This window comes from Beta vulgaris, chromosome 4, assembly GCF_026745355.1.
Source record: "Beta vulgaris subsp. vulgaris cultivar EL10 chromosome 4, EL10.2, whole genome shotgun sequence".
Lineage (NCBI taxonomy): Eukaryota > Viridiplantae > Streptophyta > Magnoliopsida > Caryophyllales > Amaranthaceae > Beta > Beta vulgaris.
Genome location: NC_079205.1, coordinates 5,567,311 through 5,586,611, shown reverse-complemented (window position 1 = coordinate 5,586,611; position 19,301 = coordinate 5,567,311). Strand labels below are relative to the sequence as shown.

The 19,301-nt window shown below is 35.8% G+C and overlaps 2 protein-coding genes across 2 annotated transcripts; one reads left to right on the top strand and one right to left on the bottom strand.

Annotated features, from left to right (window-relative positions):
• The first annotated feature begins 529 nt into the window (after window positions 1-529).
• Window positions 530-12,796, top strand: LOC104907140 (F-box/LRR-repeat protein At4g14096). The gene is made up of 9 exons (XM_048641892.2): window positions 530-961; window positions 2,238-2,921; window positions 4,820-8,096; window positions 8,241-8,393; window positions 8,488-8,721; window positions 11,065-11,181; window positions 11,297-11,863; window positions 11,953-12,123; window positions 12,278-12,796. Exons 3-9 carry the CDS (start codon window positions 7,155-7,157, stop codon window positions 12,560-12,562), a joined length of 2,469 nt encoding a protein of 822 aa, XP_048497849.1. The 5' UTR covers window positions 530-961; window positions 2,238-2,921; window positions 4,820-7,154; the 3' UTR covers window positions 12,563-12,796.
• An 83-nt stretch (window positions 12,797-12,879) lies between these two features.
• On the bottom strand, window positions 12,880-13,761 carry LOC125496441 (uncharacterized). The gene has a single exon (XM_048641891.1). It carries the CDS (start codon window positions 13,759-13,761, stop codon window positions 12,880-12,882), a length of 882 nt encoding a protein of 293 aa, XP_048497848.1.
• Window positions 13,762-19,301: the final 5,540 nt, after the last annotated feature.

Below are 19,301 nucleotides of genomic sequence, written 5' to 3'. Positions count from 1 at the left end.
AGGCGTGTTTGTGCTTCATAATCACTTGACTCTACCAGTTTGGCAGAATTGTAGTTGAACAAAAGTCTACAACATCATTTTCATTTTGGCTAAACCGACACAAAAGCTTGTATTATGTGTTTTTTTTAAAAGTTGTTAATTTATGCTTTTTTTTTTTTTTTACCGTTGATTGATTTCTTAAATTTTATGCATTTTGTTTTAAAAAAAAAAACTAATGTTTCCGCATTTTTAGAATCACTAGAATGGTACTATTAGGGAAAAATCGTTCCTTTTCTTTATTTATTGTGCTTTGTTTTTATATAATCAAATTAATTTCACTAGGATATGCACTTTACTTAAAAAAGGCTCCAAACCTATTAGCCTACTAGCTGATGCGTCCTGTTTAAAAGGACAGGTGCGAACAACATATATTAACCAGCAAAAAGGGTCGGAATTTGACTGTTTAATCCCGTCATAGAAAAAATTAAATAATTCGCCGAACCCGACACCCAATTCAAGCCCACAAATTATCAACTCTTCAACAGTGTAACACTATGGTCTAATGGGACTATGGCTCTATTTTTTTTTTTTTTTTTGATTGGAAAATTAGGATCAGAGGGGAGTGCTCTACCACATGAGCTATCTCCTCATCCTTTGGGACTATGGCTCTATGGTCTATGCACTTTGCTACGCCAGTACGCCAAGGAATGCACGTAAGTACGTAACGTAACATACAGATTAATGGGAGAAAATCTACAACTCCAATTGTCAGTTTCTTCAACAACTGCCCTTTTTTCGTTACTTGGCAATCTAAATCCCTATACAATACACAATTTATTAGCAAACAGGAGAAATAATTCCCAAAGTTAGATAGAGATGAACCCCAATTTTAATTCAAAGTTCACAAGTCATAGGTTAAATCCTGAAAACAATAGCGAGATGAAAATAACAATTGGTTCCTTCATCTTTTTCAGTTACTCAGGTACCTTCTTATTCTTCATTGATCTTCATCTTTTTTTGTTCTCTTTATGATTAAATCCTTAATTGCACCAGATTTTGCTTTCGTTTTTGTGCCAAATTTAGAATCTTTTGTGTTCTAGCTAGAATATCTGAAGTTCTTATGATTTTTTTTGGGTTAGGTTAATTTTTCGTTGCACCAATGATAATTGATTAGTGATTACTATACTAGGGTTTTTACAAATTCATTTTAGATTTCACTTGGGAAACCTTAATTTAAACCTTGTCCATTTTGCTTGAGAAATTTGGTAATGTAGGCTAATACATTGTTCTTGATTGAGAAATTTGAAGTTGCTAAATTGGGCCCTAGATTTTCTCACAATAGTAGAGGTTAGACAACCTTATTGAAAGAAAACACCGGTCGGAGCTCGGCAGCTTGGAGAGTTCACCTTGAAGAGAATGATCTAGTGGGGACATTATAGTTCCGGATTAGAGGAAAATTTTGTCTGAGGAAGTGATAGAATTATTCCACTCTTGAAAATTTGTGATATTTTACTTTTCTTGATGGTGCTATTAGATCTTGTTTGTGATTAGTTTCAAATTGTTTACCTAGTGTGATATCTGGACTTTTTGCCGAATTTATTATCGTTTATGGAAGTGGTTGTTTTGTTAGACTCTTAAATTGTCATGTACTCATTGAATTTGATTTGCTTTTGGCCATGATTTGTTTACAAACTAAAATGCTTTAATATATCAGTTACTCTATTTTTTTGTTGAAAAAAGTTTGCATCTAAACCTTTTTCTTCGTTTTTTAAATTCTGTCTATTTGTTTTTGTATTTTTTTTTTCAAAAATGTTTGCTGCACTTTGGCAGTTGGAGAAAAATAAGGAAAGTTGGGAACAATACTAATGTACTTTTATCATATACCACTCTTGTATACCTTGTTTATGTACTGTTCCACAATTTTTCCGCTTTGATTTTCGGACTGTGGTTTCAAGACAACATCTAGTGTTAAAATATGAATCAGAAATTTTATCATTTTCTGGGACAAAGGGAGTGATGAATGTTTTTAAATGACTTGATGTCATCACACAATCTAAAGGTTGTAAGCATAGTTTTGTTTTGAAGCTCAGTTTGGTGTAACAGAATTTGCGATATTGAACTTTCATGTCAAGCCTTGTAGTTTATCGTGTACATATATTAATGAGAAGAAAAGTATGATCCAAGAAAAACAGTTGATTTTTTGTTTTGAGTTTTTGTTATTTATCATTCGTCATTGTGTAATTTTCTTGTTCTACCAGGAGCGTGAAGAAGCATGCTCATATGGCTCCAAATCGATAGGGGCCCAATCTTTAATCAAGTGTATGCATGAATATCTCCACAGCTTCTTGTGATTGAATGCCTAACGACTTGGCGTTCAGTGCTTGATGGTGGCAATAGTATAGATTTCAGCATGAGCAAGTGTTTGACAGCAATCCACATGCGTACTGATAAGGTTGCTAAACTTTTTCGTGGCAAAACTATCTGATGTATAGCAGTTGATAGTAGACTGTAGTTATCAGCAAGAGAATTTGTTTAGTGGAATTCCAGATGCACATTAATCAAAGTTGGCAACCTCTTTATGACAGTCACCTGACATATGACCTTTGACATGAAATTATTCAAGATATAAGGGATGAGAGAATGTTGGGAGCAAGGAACCATTATATCGATCACAAATCTATAATCAAAAGAGAAACTTTTCACTCTATATATGGATATCACCCTTGGCTGCTTCCTTGTGTATTTTGCTACGGCTAACTCTTCAAGAACATGATAACCCGAAAGCAAAGTATTTGGTGTAAGCTCTCTTGGAAGGCTTTTTAATTTATTGGTGTCTTTCATTTGAGCAGTTGTATCTGATAGCTGGTTGAATCAATCTTCCCAGGGCCACACTTGAGCTTTTCCGAAATTTACAAAAGGGTTTTGGATTAAATCTTCTCAATGTAAGCTAAGCTTGCCTTTTATTCTCTGTATATGGCGTTCTAGTGACACTTTAATTAGTTTTGTATCTAAATGCCTTTTCTGGTATGCTGCCCGTCAACTTTACTTTTAGCAATATAAATTGATGATGTTTTCTATTTGTGGAGGTTTGAGTGTTGATCATACTTAATACATATATACACATTGCATGCTTGATCGACAACTATTTTTTCCTTGTCATAGCTACTGATGGCCCTACTCCTCTAGATATATTTAATATGTCTCTGATGGTTGCTGAAAAGAATCCTTGACATTGTGGCTTTAAGTGACTTGCCAACATGCTGTTCTGTTACGTCTTCTCCTTATTTCAAATTTGTCTTGCTAATCGATTCAGAAGGAAATTATGTGGCTTTGTTATCAAGAGGTTCAATATTTAGTTCTTAAATGTAAGGAACAGGCAAATAAAATTATATTTTTGTAAAACCACCAATGCTGCCTACTTATTGGCTAATCTTCATCATATGATTTTTTGGTCTCATTTTAGGCTACTCCATTAGAAGTCGGACTATTCTTATTAGATTACTGAAACTTTTCTTATTGAATTAGTGATTTGTTTAGTCTAATGAGATGATTTGCAAATAGTGGATATTGCTTCTTGAACTGTTGTGGGTGGACCAAAAGACTGTCAGAATTATCTTTGCTGATTAGATCATTAATTCCAATGGTATCAGTTTGTCTTCTTATGCTTTTCTGAGCATCTGCTTGAATATTCTGCAGAGTGGACATACCTCCTTTATTGGGAACCTTTCTGAGCATCTGCTTGTATATGTCCTGATATGCTTCACTTTACTGCTTGCTTTCTCCATAATTTTTCTGCATAAGGAGATGGAAAGACGGTACAAAAAAAGATGGCTATTTATGTCTCTATTCTGCATTGCCTAGTTTTTCAGATTGTATAAAGTTTTGCACTAACAATATTTTAACATGGACTTATCTATGTCCAGTCTTTTGTTCAGCTTAATATGTAGTTTCTTAACTTGTCATACCCGTCTTTGATGAGGCTACGCTCGGTGGTATTCTGTTTCTTAGTGGTTAGCTTGTTATGTCCAGTTCACACATTGATCTATAAGGTTATTCATATTGGGCATTCAGTTTGGAAAATATGCCAAATTCTAAAGAGGAACTGGCTGTTTCAAGTAATGCCCCCCCCTCATCTGTAAATCTGTAATGCCTTGATATGAAGCTGTAGCTTTAACTTTGGAGAACTTTGTATATAAATTATATGCCGATCATTATGCTTTTAACTGTGTCAAAGATCAAATTCTTGCTTCCTAAGTACTTCCTCCGTTTCACAATAAGTGAAACACTTCCCTTATTTGGAATAGTCACAATAAGTGAAACCAAACTCTAAATGGTAAAAAAAAGTTCACTCTTATTACAAATATGCCACCATAAAGCAAGAGGGGACCACAACTCTTTTTTTCCGTCACTCTACTTTATTGTGGTCCCAACTTTCTCTCTAGATTCCTTGGTAACTCCCCACTTTCTCTATGTTTCACTTATTTTGAAACAGAGGAAGTATAACTTACATTGTGATTTCTAGTTCTCTTCTAGAAGTATATATTTGGTTACTCTGGAGAGTGGATAGTGGTGAAGCTGGGTCCTGTTACATGATTGTATTAACATGAAATGTCGAAAGTCTATATACTATAAGCTGCATTTTTTCTATGATCAAAATTAGGAGTCCGACCACTTGTATTCTATTTGAGTTCTTGTAAACTGGATATGCTTTTTGATTTTCATCGTTACTGTTTTATCTGCAATTCTGCATGTAACCTTGCATAACAACTGATCTTCTCCGTGTGTAAAACGTTGCTCTCTGCTAAATGCTAATAGAAGTCGTAATAATTTGTTCCTCCAGTGGTGTGATAGTAAGATTGGGGCGGTGGGCTTCTCTTCATGATCTAATCCAAGAAAGGAGGCAACAATCATGGGTAACTCTCAAAGATATCCCATGCGCCAAAGTTTTTGTCTTGTTGTGATGTCTTCAACCTCTGGAGAACTATCAAGATTTTGCAAATTGCTATGCTTCTGGTTGATAAACTCGAATGTTGGTATACTAGAGGTTAACATTTCTGGAGAAAAAATTCAGTAAGTCATGTTCTTGTTCAGGTTCAACTTATTATCTTAGGACTCATAAATTTCCTCATATATGGTTAAAAGATCCTTGAATTTAGTGGTGTTATTCTGCATCTATTTTTGATGGCTTGGTTATCGTGGTCTGCTTTTGTATGTCAATTTGCCTGTTGAATATTTCTATTCGTTATTTCGATTATTGGCTTTTCATATTTTCTATCTGTTAGTTAATTTTGGCTTTTCATATCTTTCAGTCATTAATGTTGCCTTTAATAGGTCAGGAATCTTGAATTTGTTTTGGCTCTGTGTTTTTTATAGAACAGTTTTTGTAGGGCTCTGACTTCTGGACATGGTGTTTTGCATGAAGCACTGGCTTGCTTACCTAGGCCATGAACGATTTTATCTTGTACTTTGTAGCTCAATTATTGTTGATTTACTTATGGCATCAGCTCAATCAACTTGAACATGATTAAATAGAAAAAAGCGAATGCCTTTTCCTCCTTTATCCCTTCTGTTGTACAAAATTGCAACAATCTAGATGCCAGGGACAGTTCTTTCTAGTTTGTAGTGGCTTGAAAAGAAATCCAGAATTTTCATATACACACTATATCATGATTTCGTTCGGATACTGTGAAACCTGATGTTGACTGGGGATCATGCTGGATACTCTGTTGTCCAATTTGATTGTTTTCCTTAGGGTTCACTCCTTGATCAACAATATCTACAGTTGAGAACTTGGTCATTTAGGATTCTTTGTACTGCTAGCTTTCTATTTGAGCTATTTCCTCCTTGCCAATTGGTGTGCCATCTTTTGAATTTGTGCCTTGCAGTCTGTGTGCCAAATACACAAATCCCAAAGTGGCTAACTATATGAGATGGAGAGATTGCAAATCTTTTCCTAGAGATTTTATGCTTTTAAGAATAAAGGCGAGAAGAAAGGAAAATAGGAGATATGTGATAAGCCAGTCAACAAGAAAATAGATGTTTTTCTTCTCTAAAATCCTGTAATTATTGTGGGATTTTATAATTACCTGAATGTCTTTCTTATTTCTTTTCCATGTTCTTTCAATATAGTGGCATTACATTTAATAAAAGTATTTTCTTCTTTAATTTTTTATTATTTTTTAAAAATATTCTAAAAGGTGTAAGAAATCTGAGCTTTAATGGAAACTTTTTGAACTTATTTGGATAAAAATCTTATCCATCAATACTAGGAGATTAATTTATTTTTTGGGCCACTACCTAAATTGCCCAGCAAAAGTGTAAATTATAGATCCAATCACAATATATGACCAGGGATACAAGGAGAAACATATAATCAGTTTGCCATACAAATGAAAAATGGAAGGAGCTAGTGTTGCTTAAAACTTGTAGTTCCTGCCATGCTGAAGGTACATATAGTTATTTCTACGCTCTCATACCAATCTTCATAGACTATATTTATTATCTTTTTATTTGGTGTTTAGATCTATAAGGGCTTGCACCATTTAGTGGATAAAAAGGGGAGTGCAATTTTGTTGCTTGCTAGATGATGATTTCTGTGAATAGTACCTTTGATTCTTTCTACATTTTTGGTGTGATTGCATTTTATTTTTAAGATCTGAAGGCAGTGGAGTAGGTTATCTTGTTCTTTATTTTTCTATATTATTTGTGGAGAGATTGGAAAGGGGTAGGAAATGGGATTTAGGAAATGGGGTTTAGTGAAGAAAATGAATAACGTGCGTACTCTACAAGTCTGGTTTTTTCAGAAACATTTATTGTTGAGCGAGGTCTTGTCTTACTTTCAAATTCACCGAATGTAACGTAGGGAAAAAGTAAAGCTCTGATTAAATAAAAATGTCGTCTAGCAAAAGGTCAACTTTTTTCTTTTCTGCATGAAAACGGATGACTAATCCTGCCAAATGGATCTGTAAAATTATAAGTTACAGATATGTTTTAAGCTTCGAGATATCTGATTTTTCCGGTTTTACGTAAGTACTTATTACCTCTCTCCCTTATCAAATACTATCAATTGTCTATAAATTTCACTTGAATGGTAAAACTTCCTCAGAAGTAATTGATGCTTTAATATATCTCCTTTTTTTCTTTTTGTTGCCATAGAAGTGAGAGAAGCAGATCTGATGGATTTTGGCTCTGAAGAAGGTGAAGATAGGATCAGTGGTTTGCCTGACCACATCATTTGTCATATCCTATCATTTCTCCCAACTAAGTATGCTGTAGCAACCAGTATTCTGTCAGCTAGATGGAAATACCTCTGGACTTCTGTTGCCATTCTCGACTTTGATGCTAGGCTTCATCGAGAGTTATATCCTCTCCTTAACATAAATGCAAATCAGGGATCAGAGATCACCTTCCAGAATTTTGTGAATAGAGTAATGCTTCTTAATGACATCCCACATATCCAAAAGTTCCGTCTAATTTATGAGTGTCATAATAGTCCTGCTCCTATTTGTACATGGTTGCATGTAGCCATTTCCCGTGATATTTTGGAGCTTGAACTTGATTTCTTTTTGTCTGTTCAAAAGGAATTTATCAGGTTCCCTAGAAAGTTTTTCATGTCCAACACACTTGTTGTCTTAAAACTATCTCGCATGCCATTCACTGTCCCTTCTTTTGTTTGCTTCCCTATGCTTAAGATTCTTGAAATTAGGAGGGTGATGTATCTAGATGACAAGTGTACTCAAAACTTGCTTTTGGGTTGTCAAGTTCTTGAAGAATTGGTTATAGAAGAAACCACAAGAGAGAAGCCGAGAGTGATAGATATTTCTATACATACATTAAAATATTTCTCTTTTAGTTATAAATTTGTGACCGACATATCGGTAGATTGCCCCTACAAATTTTTCATAAATGCACCAAATCTTGAGTACTTCCATGTGAAAGGTCGTATATCAGATGAGTTTGTGGTAAAGAATTTGGAAACTTTGATTAATGCGCATCTGGATCTCCGCCATACTGCTGTACCTGCTGATAATTACAGTCTTTGCCATCAACGTGTCTGTAATCTCTTCAAAGGTCTAGCCAACACCAAGCTTCTTATGCTCTCTAATGATCTTGTTCAGGTACATCACCTTATTTAGATACATTCCTATAATATTATACACTCGGACATACTCACAAGTACTAATGGTAATCATGCTACTAATTGTAATTAGGTGGTCTGTCATTATTATGATACTTAAACATTAATCTTTTCTTTTTGATAGTTGCTATGTGCGGTCCATGATTTAAATCTTCCTAGGTTTTTCAATCTGACAACGCTTTCATTGGGTATTGGTGTTGATTTTTGCTGGAAGAAGCTAGTGATCGAGTTCATCAAATGCTCCCCTGATTTAGAAGTTCTTATCCTGAATAACAAGGTTAGTGGGAAATCCAGTTTATGGATAGTATTTAACTTTTAACTCCAGTGTCTTTTAAAAGAATATGACTTGATTGCATTCTTGATACTATTAGCAGCAAGGAATAATCAGGGACATAGATGAATTGCGCAAGACTCCTCCTAGGTCTATGCCTGAATATCTGCTATCTCACCTCAAGAACATTTTTATACAAGAGATTTATTCTAACTTCCTGCCTGAAGATGTAGAACGTCTGCTGCATGATGTGAATATTCTGAAGAGGCTGAATATGAAATGTCAGTGTCCATTCAGGCTCAGAAGCCAAATTGGTCATACATTTGAGCCATATTAACCTTGCATTCATGCTCGTGAAATTTTTTGATCACATTTTCTTTCAATTGTTGTCATTGTGAACGACAATAAATCTGTGGATCTGATATGGATATTATCATGCAGAACTTTTTCTTAATAAGATTGAACTGTACTCAGATATTCTTTGCATTAAAGCTCTGATGTCACTATTTTTTTCCTCTAATTGAAGTCACTATCTTGTTGATATGATCAGAGCCCTTCATTGACCCAGGTTGCAGAGGTTTTTTGTTGAGTGAGCTTATGATAGTGAATAAGTGATTGAGTTGAAGATCATGGCTTCCAATTTGCTTGTGTATCTTTTCAGTTGTCAACAAAGGGATACCGCGATGATTCTCATAGTATTTGAAGTCATTATATGTATAAGCCTGTTTCTGTAAAATTGAAGCAATTGTTTCTTGAAAAATTGCAACACTTGTTACAATAATTTTTTGGAAAAATGGATGAGAAAACCCCCAACTTTGATCCGTCCACTTTTAATAACCCCAATTATGGGTTATTCCTATATAATCCCAACTATTGGGGAGGTCTGCCACAAATGCACCCAGATGTCTTGTAACCTGTTACCAAGGTAATTTTTTTTCCTTTTTATTTTTATTTCCTATTCCTCCCCCATTCCCACTCCTCCCATGATTCGTCCTGCCAGCCCAGCCCCCTCCCCACTCCCACCACCCCAGCAGCCCCCACTCCACATCCCCCCCCCCCACCATCCCGTTGAATTCTCTCCACCCTCCCCTAACCCCTTTGAAAATTAAAAAAAAACTTCAATCCTCCATTATCATTTTCTCTGTTTTCTTTCCTCCGCCGGAAAACACCTCCGGCCACCACCAATCGCACCGCCTTCGACCTCCGCAACAAACACAAACACCACTGCCAGCCCTTTTTCCTTCGCAGCCCCCAAACCGCCGGTCCTTCCTCCTCTTTCGCGACCCCCTTGCGCACTGCTGCCTTGCACTCAGCCCCGCGAACCACCACTCAACAGCATCCCTCTTTCGCGGCCTCCCTCTCCGGTCGTCGAGCCACCAAAAACCGCCAGCCAAAAACCCCGCACCGAACTCCCTCTTCCTCCCCCTGCCTCGAGTCCTCTGTTTTTTCCCCCTCGTTCATTTTTTTTTCCCAAAATCCGGTGAGAAGGGGTTGGGGGTAGGGTAGGGGGTTGGGGTGTGGGAAGGGTGGTAGTATGGGGAGGGGAAGTGGCAGTGGGTGTTGGGGGTAGGGTGGTTTCGGCGGTGGTGTGAACGGGAGGGTGTTTCTCAGTGGGAAGGGGTGGGGGAAAAGAGGAAGGGGAGGGGGACTGGTGGTTGAGGAGGGGGCCAGGGGGTAGGAGATGAGTGGTAGTAGAAAATGGTAAGGGAGGGGTAAGAAAAAAGAAAAACAAAAAAAATAAGTAAAACCAATAAGCGCATGACACATGATATTTTAACCTGTTAAACCGGTTATTTTAGGTCAGGGGTGCATTTTTGGCTAACCTCCCCAATAGTTGGGGGTATTTAAAAATAACTCATAGTTGGGGGTATTAAAAGCGGACGGGCCAAAGTTGGGGGTATTTTAATCCATTTTTCCTAATTTTTTTGAATGGTCGATATTTTGGAAAAAGAAAGAAGTAAAACGAATATAACAAGACCCATTGGTGATTGGTGAATGGTCATTTAAAAATCAGGTGTTGCAATTATTTGAAAAATTGTTTTGATTTTAAGGTAGAAGGTAACGGGCACCCTCGGCATATTAGATAAGAGAAGTATATAGTGTCATTTTTGAATTCATATAATTTCAGTTGACCATACTAGAGGAATTAATTGAGGAAAACGAAAAATACACAACAGTGTTGCTTTTATTATTTTATACTGATAAATACTCCCTCTGCATGGTTGCTCTCCTACACAGTACACACACTTCTACTTCCTTGGAAGTTGGAAACAGAACAAAACTTTGTAAGTTTGTACTTGAAAACGAGAGAGTTGCAGTGTTTATTAAGCGCTAGCTGTTGCACTACTTTTTATTGGGAAAATAATTAGTATTTAATAGAGAGTAATAGTAAGTGATGATAATGGAATCCAACTCACATGATTAATAATATTTTAATGCTTTTATTAGTAGTGGGTAGTTTGCCCACCGGGTAGATATAACAACGTCTCTTTTATTGCACCTATGACCTATGGTTTCTCCCTATAAAAATCTAACAATGTTAAGCTTCTCGTCTCAGTACAAAACATAGTGCAATACTCTCAATATCAAAGCTTTGTCAAGCTGTTCTTACTTGTGTGTTTATTTTGTTTAATCATCTTTGCTACTTCTTTAACCATTTGTTGGTGTTGTTTCATAGAAGATCCGATACACAATGACGGAGATTGAAGACGTAGACAGGATTAGTAGCTTACCGGATGTGATTCTCACTCATATCCTATCTTTCCTGCAGACCAAAGAAGCTGTTGCAACAAGTGTATTGTCCAGAAGATGGGAGTTTATTTGGACAAGAGTCCCTGTTATTGACTTTTCTCAAGTACAAATACAATCGTTGTTAAGTTTCAAAGCTTTTGTTGACAGGGTTATGATCCTTAATGATGCACCTTTCTTACGACTCTTTCGACTTCAGTGCAAGGACATCAGAGGAGGAGAAAGTAAGACCACTAAAGGGGAATCTTGTGAGTGAGAATCTTAAGGTGCTAAAGTTAGAAGGCGATTCAATAGCTCCCTGGTTTTCCTTATCAAATCTCTTCCTACCAAAGCTCCTGATTTTCCACCTTGAAAATTTTGAATTCATTGATGAAGATGTTTGTTTAGATGACATCTTCTGGTCGGGTTTACCATGTCTTGAAGAATTTGTTATTAGTTATTGTCAGAATTTGGTAATTTTTTGTTTCCGTTCTTCTTCATTAAGGAGATTGGAGATGCGAGGTATTCTGACTAGATTGCAGAGCCCAATTGTAATAATTGATGCTCCAAGTCTTGAATATCTGTCTACTTATGATCATGTTTCATACACTAAGTTGAAGATTAACGCCCCGTCATTAGTTGAAGCTCAGTTACAGTTCTGGGGTTATAGATCTGGTATTGAACTGGTGGAAATATTGAAGCAAATTCCCAGCTTGAAAACTTTACATATATTCACTACAGCAGAATTGGTAAAAACCATGCTATCTCATGTACATAATAATTTCTATGTATTATATATGTTGATTTTATGTCTTACTATCATTCCCTTTTCTTGTAGTTGTATCATTTTGCTGCGGACCTACGAGCTGTGATACAACTTCCCGTTTTTCCTAAATTAACATGTTTAGATGTCAGTTCTGCCTGGTTGTATCATAAGCATCCTTCACATTTAATGATGCTCGTTCTGCTATGTGAACATGCACCCAACCTTGTGTCACTTATATATGGGGTAAGTACCAATTGATTGCCTATCTTTCTCTTCAGATTTTCGTTTGAGCAAAAGAATGATTCATGTGTTGTTGCATAATATTATTAGTTGCAACTTCATATAATTATGCTTACTCTGTTATGATATTTTCTTTTTATATGGGGTGTAATGTTAGGATAAGCATCCGTCGTCAGATTTCAAATGGGAGGAGCTGTCTGATCTGCCTCCAACTTTGGTGCCCAAGTGTTTGTCATCAACGCTTAAAGTCATTGACATTTACAGCTATCGAATGATTGATGATGCTGTGACAAAGTATTTGTTACAATACGCAACGGTATTAGAAATCATCAGGATCCATTTGAAGGAGTACTCAATGAAGGAGATCGATGCAATTTCAAAGTTAATGAAGATTCCTATTGCCTCATCTGTATGTAAAATTGTAATTTGTAGAGATCTTTGAAACCTCTAGAGTCTAGACTATGTTATGTTGAGTTAGTCAGTCTCCCCTGCAGGCTGCACATCTGTTGTTTTAATGGTATGAGTTATGACTTGAAAAGCCAACATTCGATGTAGTTTAAATGCTGAATTTGATCATGTTTTGCAATGTTGATCAACAGTGCAATACCACACCTTGTCCATGCCTCCGGATTGATCTTTTAATTTTGGGAAATTTTCCATGCATGGTAGCCCCTTACTTTTGCTTTTTCTGTATGGTAATTATTGGTAGCACTTCTTACATTTTTTTTTTTTTTTTTTTGAAACAAAGGATCAATACTATTAAGTTACGTTACTGTTTAGTACATACGATAAAGAAGCTAAAGCATTAAGTCTATCATGTTCATAAAATTTAATACAATCCGGGGGAGGGGCGCTCAAAATACACAAAGTGTTAAAGCCGTCCTGTTTCTCTTTTGCATCTTTTGCAATACTATCTGCAAGCTTGTTTGCTCCTCGTCCATTGAAGGTGAGTCTAAGTCCTTCTTGCCCGTGGAGCAACTCCCTGCACAAACATAATAAATCGGATTCGTGGCTGTTAATGGTATTTTCATTCAAGATAGCCATCTTGGCTCGAAGACAGTCCGTCTCCACTATCACTTCACCCCAATTTCTTTCTTTTGCCCACTTCAAAGCTGTGTAGATTGCTTTAATTTCAGCCTCAAATGCATTATGTGTGTAAGTAGCTAGTTGGAAACCCTCAATCCAAAATCCATTATTATCACGACAAGTAGCCCCAAGGAAAACTTGTTTAGTAGATGAAAGAAAGGCAGCATCAGTGTTGATTTTTAATTGGTGATGTGGCGGTGGGGTCCAAAGAATGTTGGGTGGTGAAGAGTTGGGAGCTTTACCCACTTTAGGTTGGTTCTGAGTGAAGAACCATTCAGTGGCGGCCCAATGTGATGTTTTTAGTAGGACACTAGCTGGAGTATTTTCTTTTCTAAAAAGCCAAGCATTACGACGTAGCCAAATTTGCCAACAAAGAAAGACAGCAAGCACATTACGCGGTATGGTATATTTTTGGTGGGGAACAATGGTAGTGATAAGATCTTTGAACCAGGTTTTAAAGTGGGTACCAATGTTGATATCAATTCCAACCAAATTCCAGACCTCCTGGGCACGAGGACATACTCGCAGGACATGGTCTCTAGTTTCTAGGGTCATCGGGCAGAAAATACAATTAGGAGAGTGCTCCTGGACTCTATAGCTAATGTTAGAATTCGTAGGCATGCGATCCCACCAAATTTGTCAGATAAAAAATTGGTGTTTCGGATGCCCCGGACTCGCCCAAATCCACTCCCAATCCCCCATTTCAAGTTGGTTATTGGACGTAATTTCAGCAGTAGCAAGCTTTGAGTCAAACTTGTTATTCTTTGTCCACAGGGAGTAAGTTTTATCTTTTCTATTAGTTAGTTGTAAGGAACTTACTCTGTCAATAATATGGGGAGGGAAGTTGAAGGAAAAGGTTTGATTAAGGTCTTTGTTATTGAGCTCGTTTAGCGTGATTTTTGATTCGAAAAGCGTAGGTGGGCCCATTACCAAGGAATTTAGATTGTCTCCATTTATCCACTTATCATACCAAATATTAATATCCTCACCATTACCTATTTTCCAAGCTAAGCTTTTGCAATACTCCTGCCATCCTACCCCCACCCCTCTCCAAAGGTAAGAGCCTTTATTAAAGTGTGTAGGGTGATCTTTTTTGTTAACATATTTCTCATGCAGAAATTTAGCAGCCCAAGTGGTATGGTTATCAAGTTTCCAGCATAGTCTTGAAAGGCTTACTTTGTTAATAACCGAATTAGAAAGACAACCCAAACCCCCTTGATTTTTCGGTTTACACAGTTTATTCCACGCAATCCAAGGAATCTTAGATTTCCCCCCACCCCCACTCCAAAAGAAATTCCCGCAAATGGCATCTAGCTTTTTTATGATATATTTTGGAAAGTTAATAACATGCATGAAGTATCTCGGGATTGCATGTAGGGTTGAATTTATGAGTATGAGGCGACCCGCCTTTGTTAATGATTTGGCTTTCCAAGATGCAAGCTTAGAGGTCATTTTATCTATTATGAAAGATAGTTTACCCTTTGAAGGTTTTCTATGGCAGAGGGGGAACCCAAGATATATGCCTAAGTCATGGGTGCTCATGATATTTAATTCCTGTTCAAATTCATCTTTCATTTCAATAGGTGTATTTGGTGAGAAGTAAACCATGCTTTTTGAGTCATTTGCTTTTTGTCCCGAAATAGAGAAGAAGTTCTCAAGTACTATTTTCATGGTGGTCAATGTATTTTGATTAGCTTCACCGAAGAGAATGATGTCGTCTGCAAACAAGAGATGGGAGATTTCAGTTTCTCCCCCTCTAAGCTTGAAAGGTTTCCAATCTTTGTGGAAGCAAGCTTCATGGATTTTTCTAGATAGGTATTCTAGGCAGAGGATGAAAAGGTAGGGTGACAGAGGGTCTCCTTGACGGATTCCTCTGGTGGGTCTGAAGGGGTTGGTGCGGTGGCCATTCACCTGGATTGAAGCCGACGAGGAAGAGACACAACTCATAATCAGTTTTATTGTATTATTGCTAAAATTGTACATAGTTAGACAATATTCAATGAAATACCACTCTAGTCTATCGTAAGCTTTTTCAAGATCAAGTTTAAGTGCAAAGAGACCCTTCTTACCCTTTTTCTTTTTCATGGAATGAAGAATTTCAGTGGCTATGATGACATTTACCTCCGAACCTCTACCGGGGATAAAGCTGTTTTGATTAGGTGATATAATGTCATGAAGATGAGTTCGAATTCTTTGAACAAGGATTTTTGTGACAATTTTGTACGTTGTGTTAACCAGGCTAATGGGTCGGAAATTTTGCACTCTAAGTGGATTTTCAATTTTTGGAATTAGCGAGATCAAAGTCGTGTTTAGCGAAGAAGGAATGGTGCAATCCTTGAAGATTTTTTTTATTAACTCATAGTAGTCATTATTAATATTATCCCAAAAGTGTTGGAAAAAAACTGCATGGAATCCATCATCTCCTGGGGCCTTCGTACCACCAATGGAGAAGAGGGCTTCTTTAGTTTCTACAAGGGAAGGGGTTTCGGAACAATCAATGGATTCAAGGGAGCCAATTTGGTGTAATATCTCAGGATTGTTAGAGTTAAACAAATCTTTATAAAAATCAATGAACAATTGTTCAATATTACTTTGATCAGTAGTGCTATTTTCGTTACCATCTTTAATCATATTTATTTTATTGGACTTTCTCCTAATTATTGTAGAAAGGTGAAAGAAATGTGTATTTCTGTCACCTTGAAGGACCCAGTTAGTCCTAGCTCTTATCTGCCAGAAGCACTCTTCTTGATCCAAGACTAAATTCAGCTCCCTATTCAATTTGGCTTCTAAGTCAAACAAGAAGGGATTGGTTGGGTCCCCTTGCAACGCAAGTTGGGCACCACTTAGCCTGGCCATAAGTCTTCTTTTATTTTTAAAGATATTACAATTATCATCAATCCACTTTGGAATATCTAGACTAAGGTCAGTGAGTTTGGAAGGAAACCCATTATCATTTTTAGCCCATTTCATTTGTACCCACTTATCAAACCCCGGTTCAGAGACCAAATACGGTTCATATTTGAAGTATTTTACGTTGTTTCGGTTTTGATTTGTGTGGTTTAGGGCAAGAAGGATGGGGTTGTGGTCAGAAGTAAGCCTTGGCAGGTTGTTTGCAATGGCATTTGGAAACTCCATAATCCAACTAGGTGAGGCCCAACATCGATCGAGTCTTTCGAAAATCGGCTGTTTTTTCCTTTTATTGAACCATGTGAACTTACTACCAATAAAACCCAAGTCTCTTAGGTTGCAGCTATCCATGGTTTCACGATACAATCTCATTTTATGTTCTTTGGGTTTATTACCCCCTATTTTTTCATGAGCAAACGTTACTTCGTTAAAGTCACCTAAAACAAGCCACGGTAGATGCACATTATTGCTAAAACTAATAAGGTTATTCCACATTTCTATTCTTCCACAGAACTTTGTATTAGCATAGATAATAGATATGACAAAGGGGTTTTTATTGCAAACCTGGATGACTCCATGAATTGCTCGGGGTTCCTTAGCTATGGTAGTGAATTCTAAGGGGTTGTTTGGTTCACTATTTTTGAATTTTAAGGGGTTGAACTGAACAGAACTTTGTATTAGCACAGAACATTTTTTCTTTCTAATAGCCCCAAACTACCGTGTATGGTAATTTCATAGGCTTAGTTGCAGATTTGCCGTTAATTCTAAGGGGTTGTTTGGTTCACTATTTTTGAATTTTAAGAAACAGAATCAATTATTAATTCCCTTTCTTCTTGTTTGGTTCAACCCCTCATTAATTCCTTACCATTACTTGATGGTAATGGATTCCCCCAATTTGTTAGCTTCCCTCCCCCTCAAGTAACAAAATCCATTACTTGAAGTTAATGGTTACCCTTCATTTCCATTTCTTGGCTTGAACCAAATACTCAATAAAGGTAATTATTTTTGTTACCATTTCCCTCCTTTATTTGTATCCATTCCCTTTCATTTCATATCTTGAACCAAACGACCCCTAAGTTAGAAATTTTAATGTCATCTTTATAACCCAAGCTATATTTAATTACTAACCTACCCTTTCTTCTCTAAGGGTATGCTCTCCCCAGCTTATTTTCAGTTCAGTTCAGTTCAACTCCCATCAGTTCAATTTAGTTTAATTCACCTCCAATCAGTTCAGTTCAGCTCCATTCTTTTATAACCATTTTGTTAAATATTATTATTATTATGTTGGTATAATTTATTTTACTAATTACTCTTATCATCATCATCATCATCATTACAAGTTACAAGTTACAAATCCAAATGAAAAAATATTAGTCAAACAATGAAAAATCATAAAGTTTATGACAAATTCATATTTTGGATGTAAATATAATCTAACTCTAATATTATAAATTCACAGTACAACATTTCTAATATATGGACAATTAATCTCAACAAAAAAAAAAACCTGATAATCTCCTCCAAATTCAGTTACCAAAAAAGTCTTCTCCAAATTCAATCTTATGTTACATAATAAAAGTTGAATCATTACCTAGAAATTTTTTCTCCATGATATACTTTCTTCTAATTAATACTCCCTCCATCCATCGATGCATGCTCCCTTCTCATTTTTCACGAAAATTAAGGAAAATGAAATTAGTAGTAAAATTTTCAAATAAATGTATTTGATAAAGTGCTTTTTGATACTTTTGTATTGAAGCTAGTTCTTTATTTTCTTTATCCTTTGAACAAAATCAAAAGATAACAAATATTTCTCAGAATGGTGTAAAGAAATAAATGAGATCACATGTTTTGAGAGAAAAGTAGGGGTATTTTGAAAAGTTTGTATTGAAATTAAGGATAATTTAGTTCAAACAAATTGATAAAAGAGAAAATAGGCACAACATTTTGAGACACCAAAAAAAGAATGTAAGCACTATATTATGGGACAGAGGGAGTACCTTTATTAGAAAGATGATACATATATACAAGGTGTATCATATATGTGAAGTGGTGTCAAAACAGGTTCTAGGTATACCCACGGCAAACCAGGCCAGACCCGGACAGGCCAGGATTATGACAATCAATACCCCAGGTCATGATTGGTCAAGTTTTGTTCATCTGGGTCGATCACATTTGAATCATAGGGTTGCCGGGTGCCGGACAGGTCTGAGTGTTACGTTTACAAGTCGATCCATTCCTGGGTATGATCGCCCATGGACATTTTTAAACCGGGTTTGTGCATGTCGTAATTGGGGTTTCATGTACGCTTTGGTAGAGTCAAGAGTACTCGGATTGAATCACTCATGACCTTTGTTCGATCATTATGAAACATCGGATCCATTCGCTATTAATAGTCAATTCAACTTCGGTTAACTCCTTGTCGGGTCAATAATTTTATTTTATTATATATATTGTAAACAAATTATATTATTAAAAGTATTATGATCGACATTTATATACATATGTGTGTGTGCGATAAATATATAGATGATAACGAAAAACTAGTAAAAAATCTATATTGTTTACCATGATGTTTAGTGTATTCTCTTAGTCAACTCTTATTTCGATTAATCAATTGTGTAGAACCACTCAAATGAGTAAAGTAGTAGAACAACTCTTCATATGTTCTAATATTATATATTATAATCAATGACAATAATAACGAGTTATACGATCGATTCCAAGGTTTATATAAATGATTTTTTTTATATTATTATAAGCATTATATATGATTGATATATAAGTTTATAAATATATAACTATGATAATAATTAGAATAATAATGATAAACATAAAGCGATGATGATAATAATAATACAAATAATAACATTTTTAGTAACAATGCTAACAATAGAAATAGTAACACAAATAAGATCAGGAATACTAACAATAACAATAACAATATAAATACTAATATATATATAGCAATACTAGAAACAATTCTAATAATAGCAATAGCATAACAAACATAATCCGGTATATATGTATTATGTTGTGACTATATATGATAAAGTATAAACAAACATTTTATCAATATGTTTAATCATTTTAGTAGTATTTTTCATGAAAATAATTGTAAAACCAATCTAATACTCTATTGATTATAAATTAGTATAGCGACTCTTGATATATTATAATATTATAAT

Coding starts and splice junctions, on each gene's coding strand:
- LOC104907140 (XM_048641892.2), top strand. CDS start 7,155: ATGGATTTTGGCTCTGAAGAAGGTGAAGATAGGATCAGTGGTTTGCCT. Junction 11,182..11,296: donor AAGAAGCTGTTGCAACAAGT/GTATTGTCCAGA, acceptor GGGTTATGATCC/TTAATGATGCACCTTTCTTA. Junction 11,864..11,952: donor TATTCACTACAGCAGAATTG/GTAAAAACCATG, acceptor CTTTTCTTGTAG/TTGTATCATTTTGCTGCGGA.
- LOC125496441 (XM_048641891.1), bottom strand. CDS start 13,761: ATGACCCTAGAAACTAGAGACCATGTCCTGCGAGTATGTCCTCGTGCC.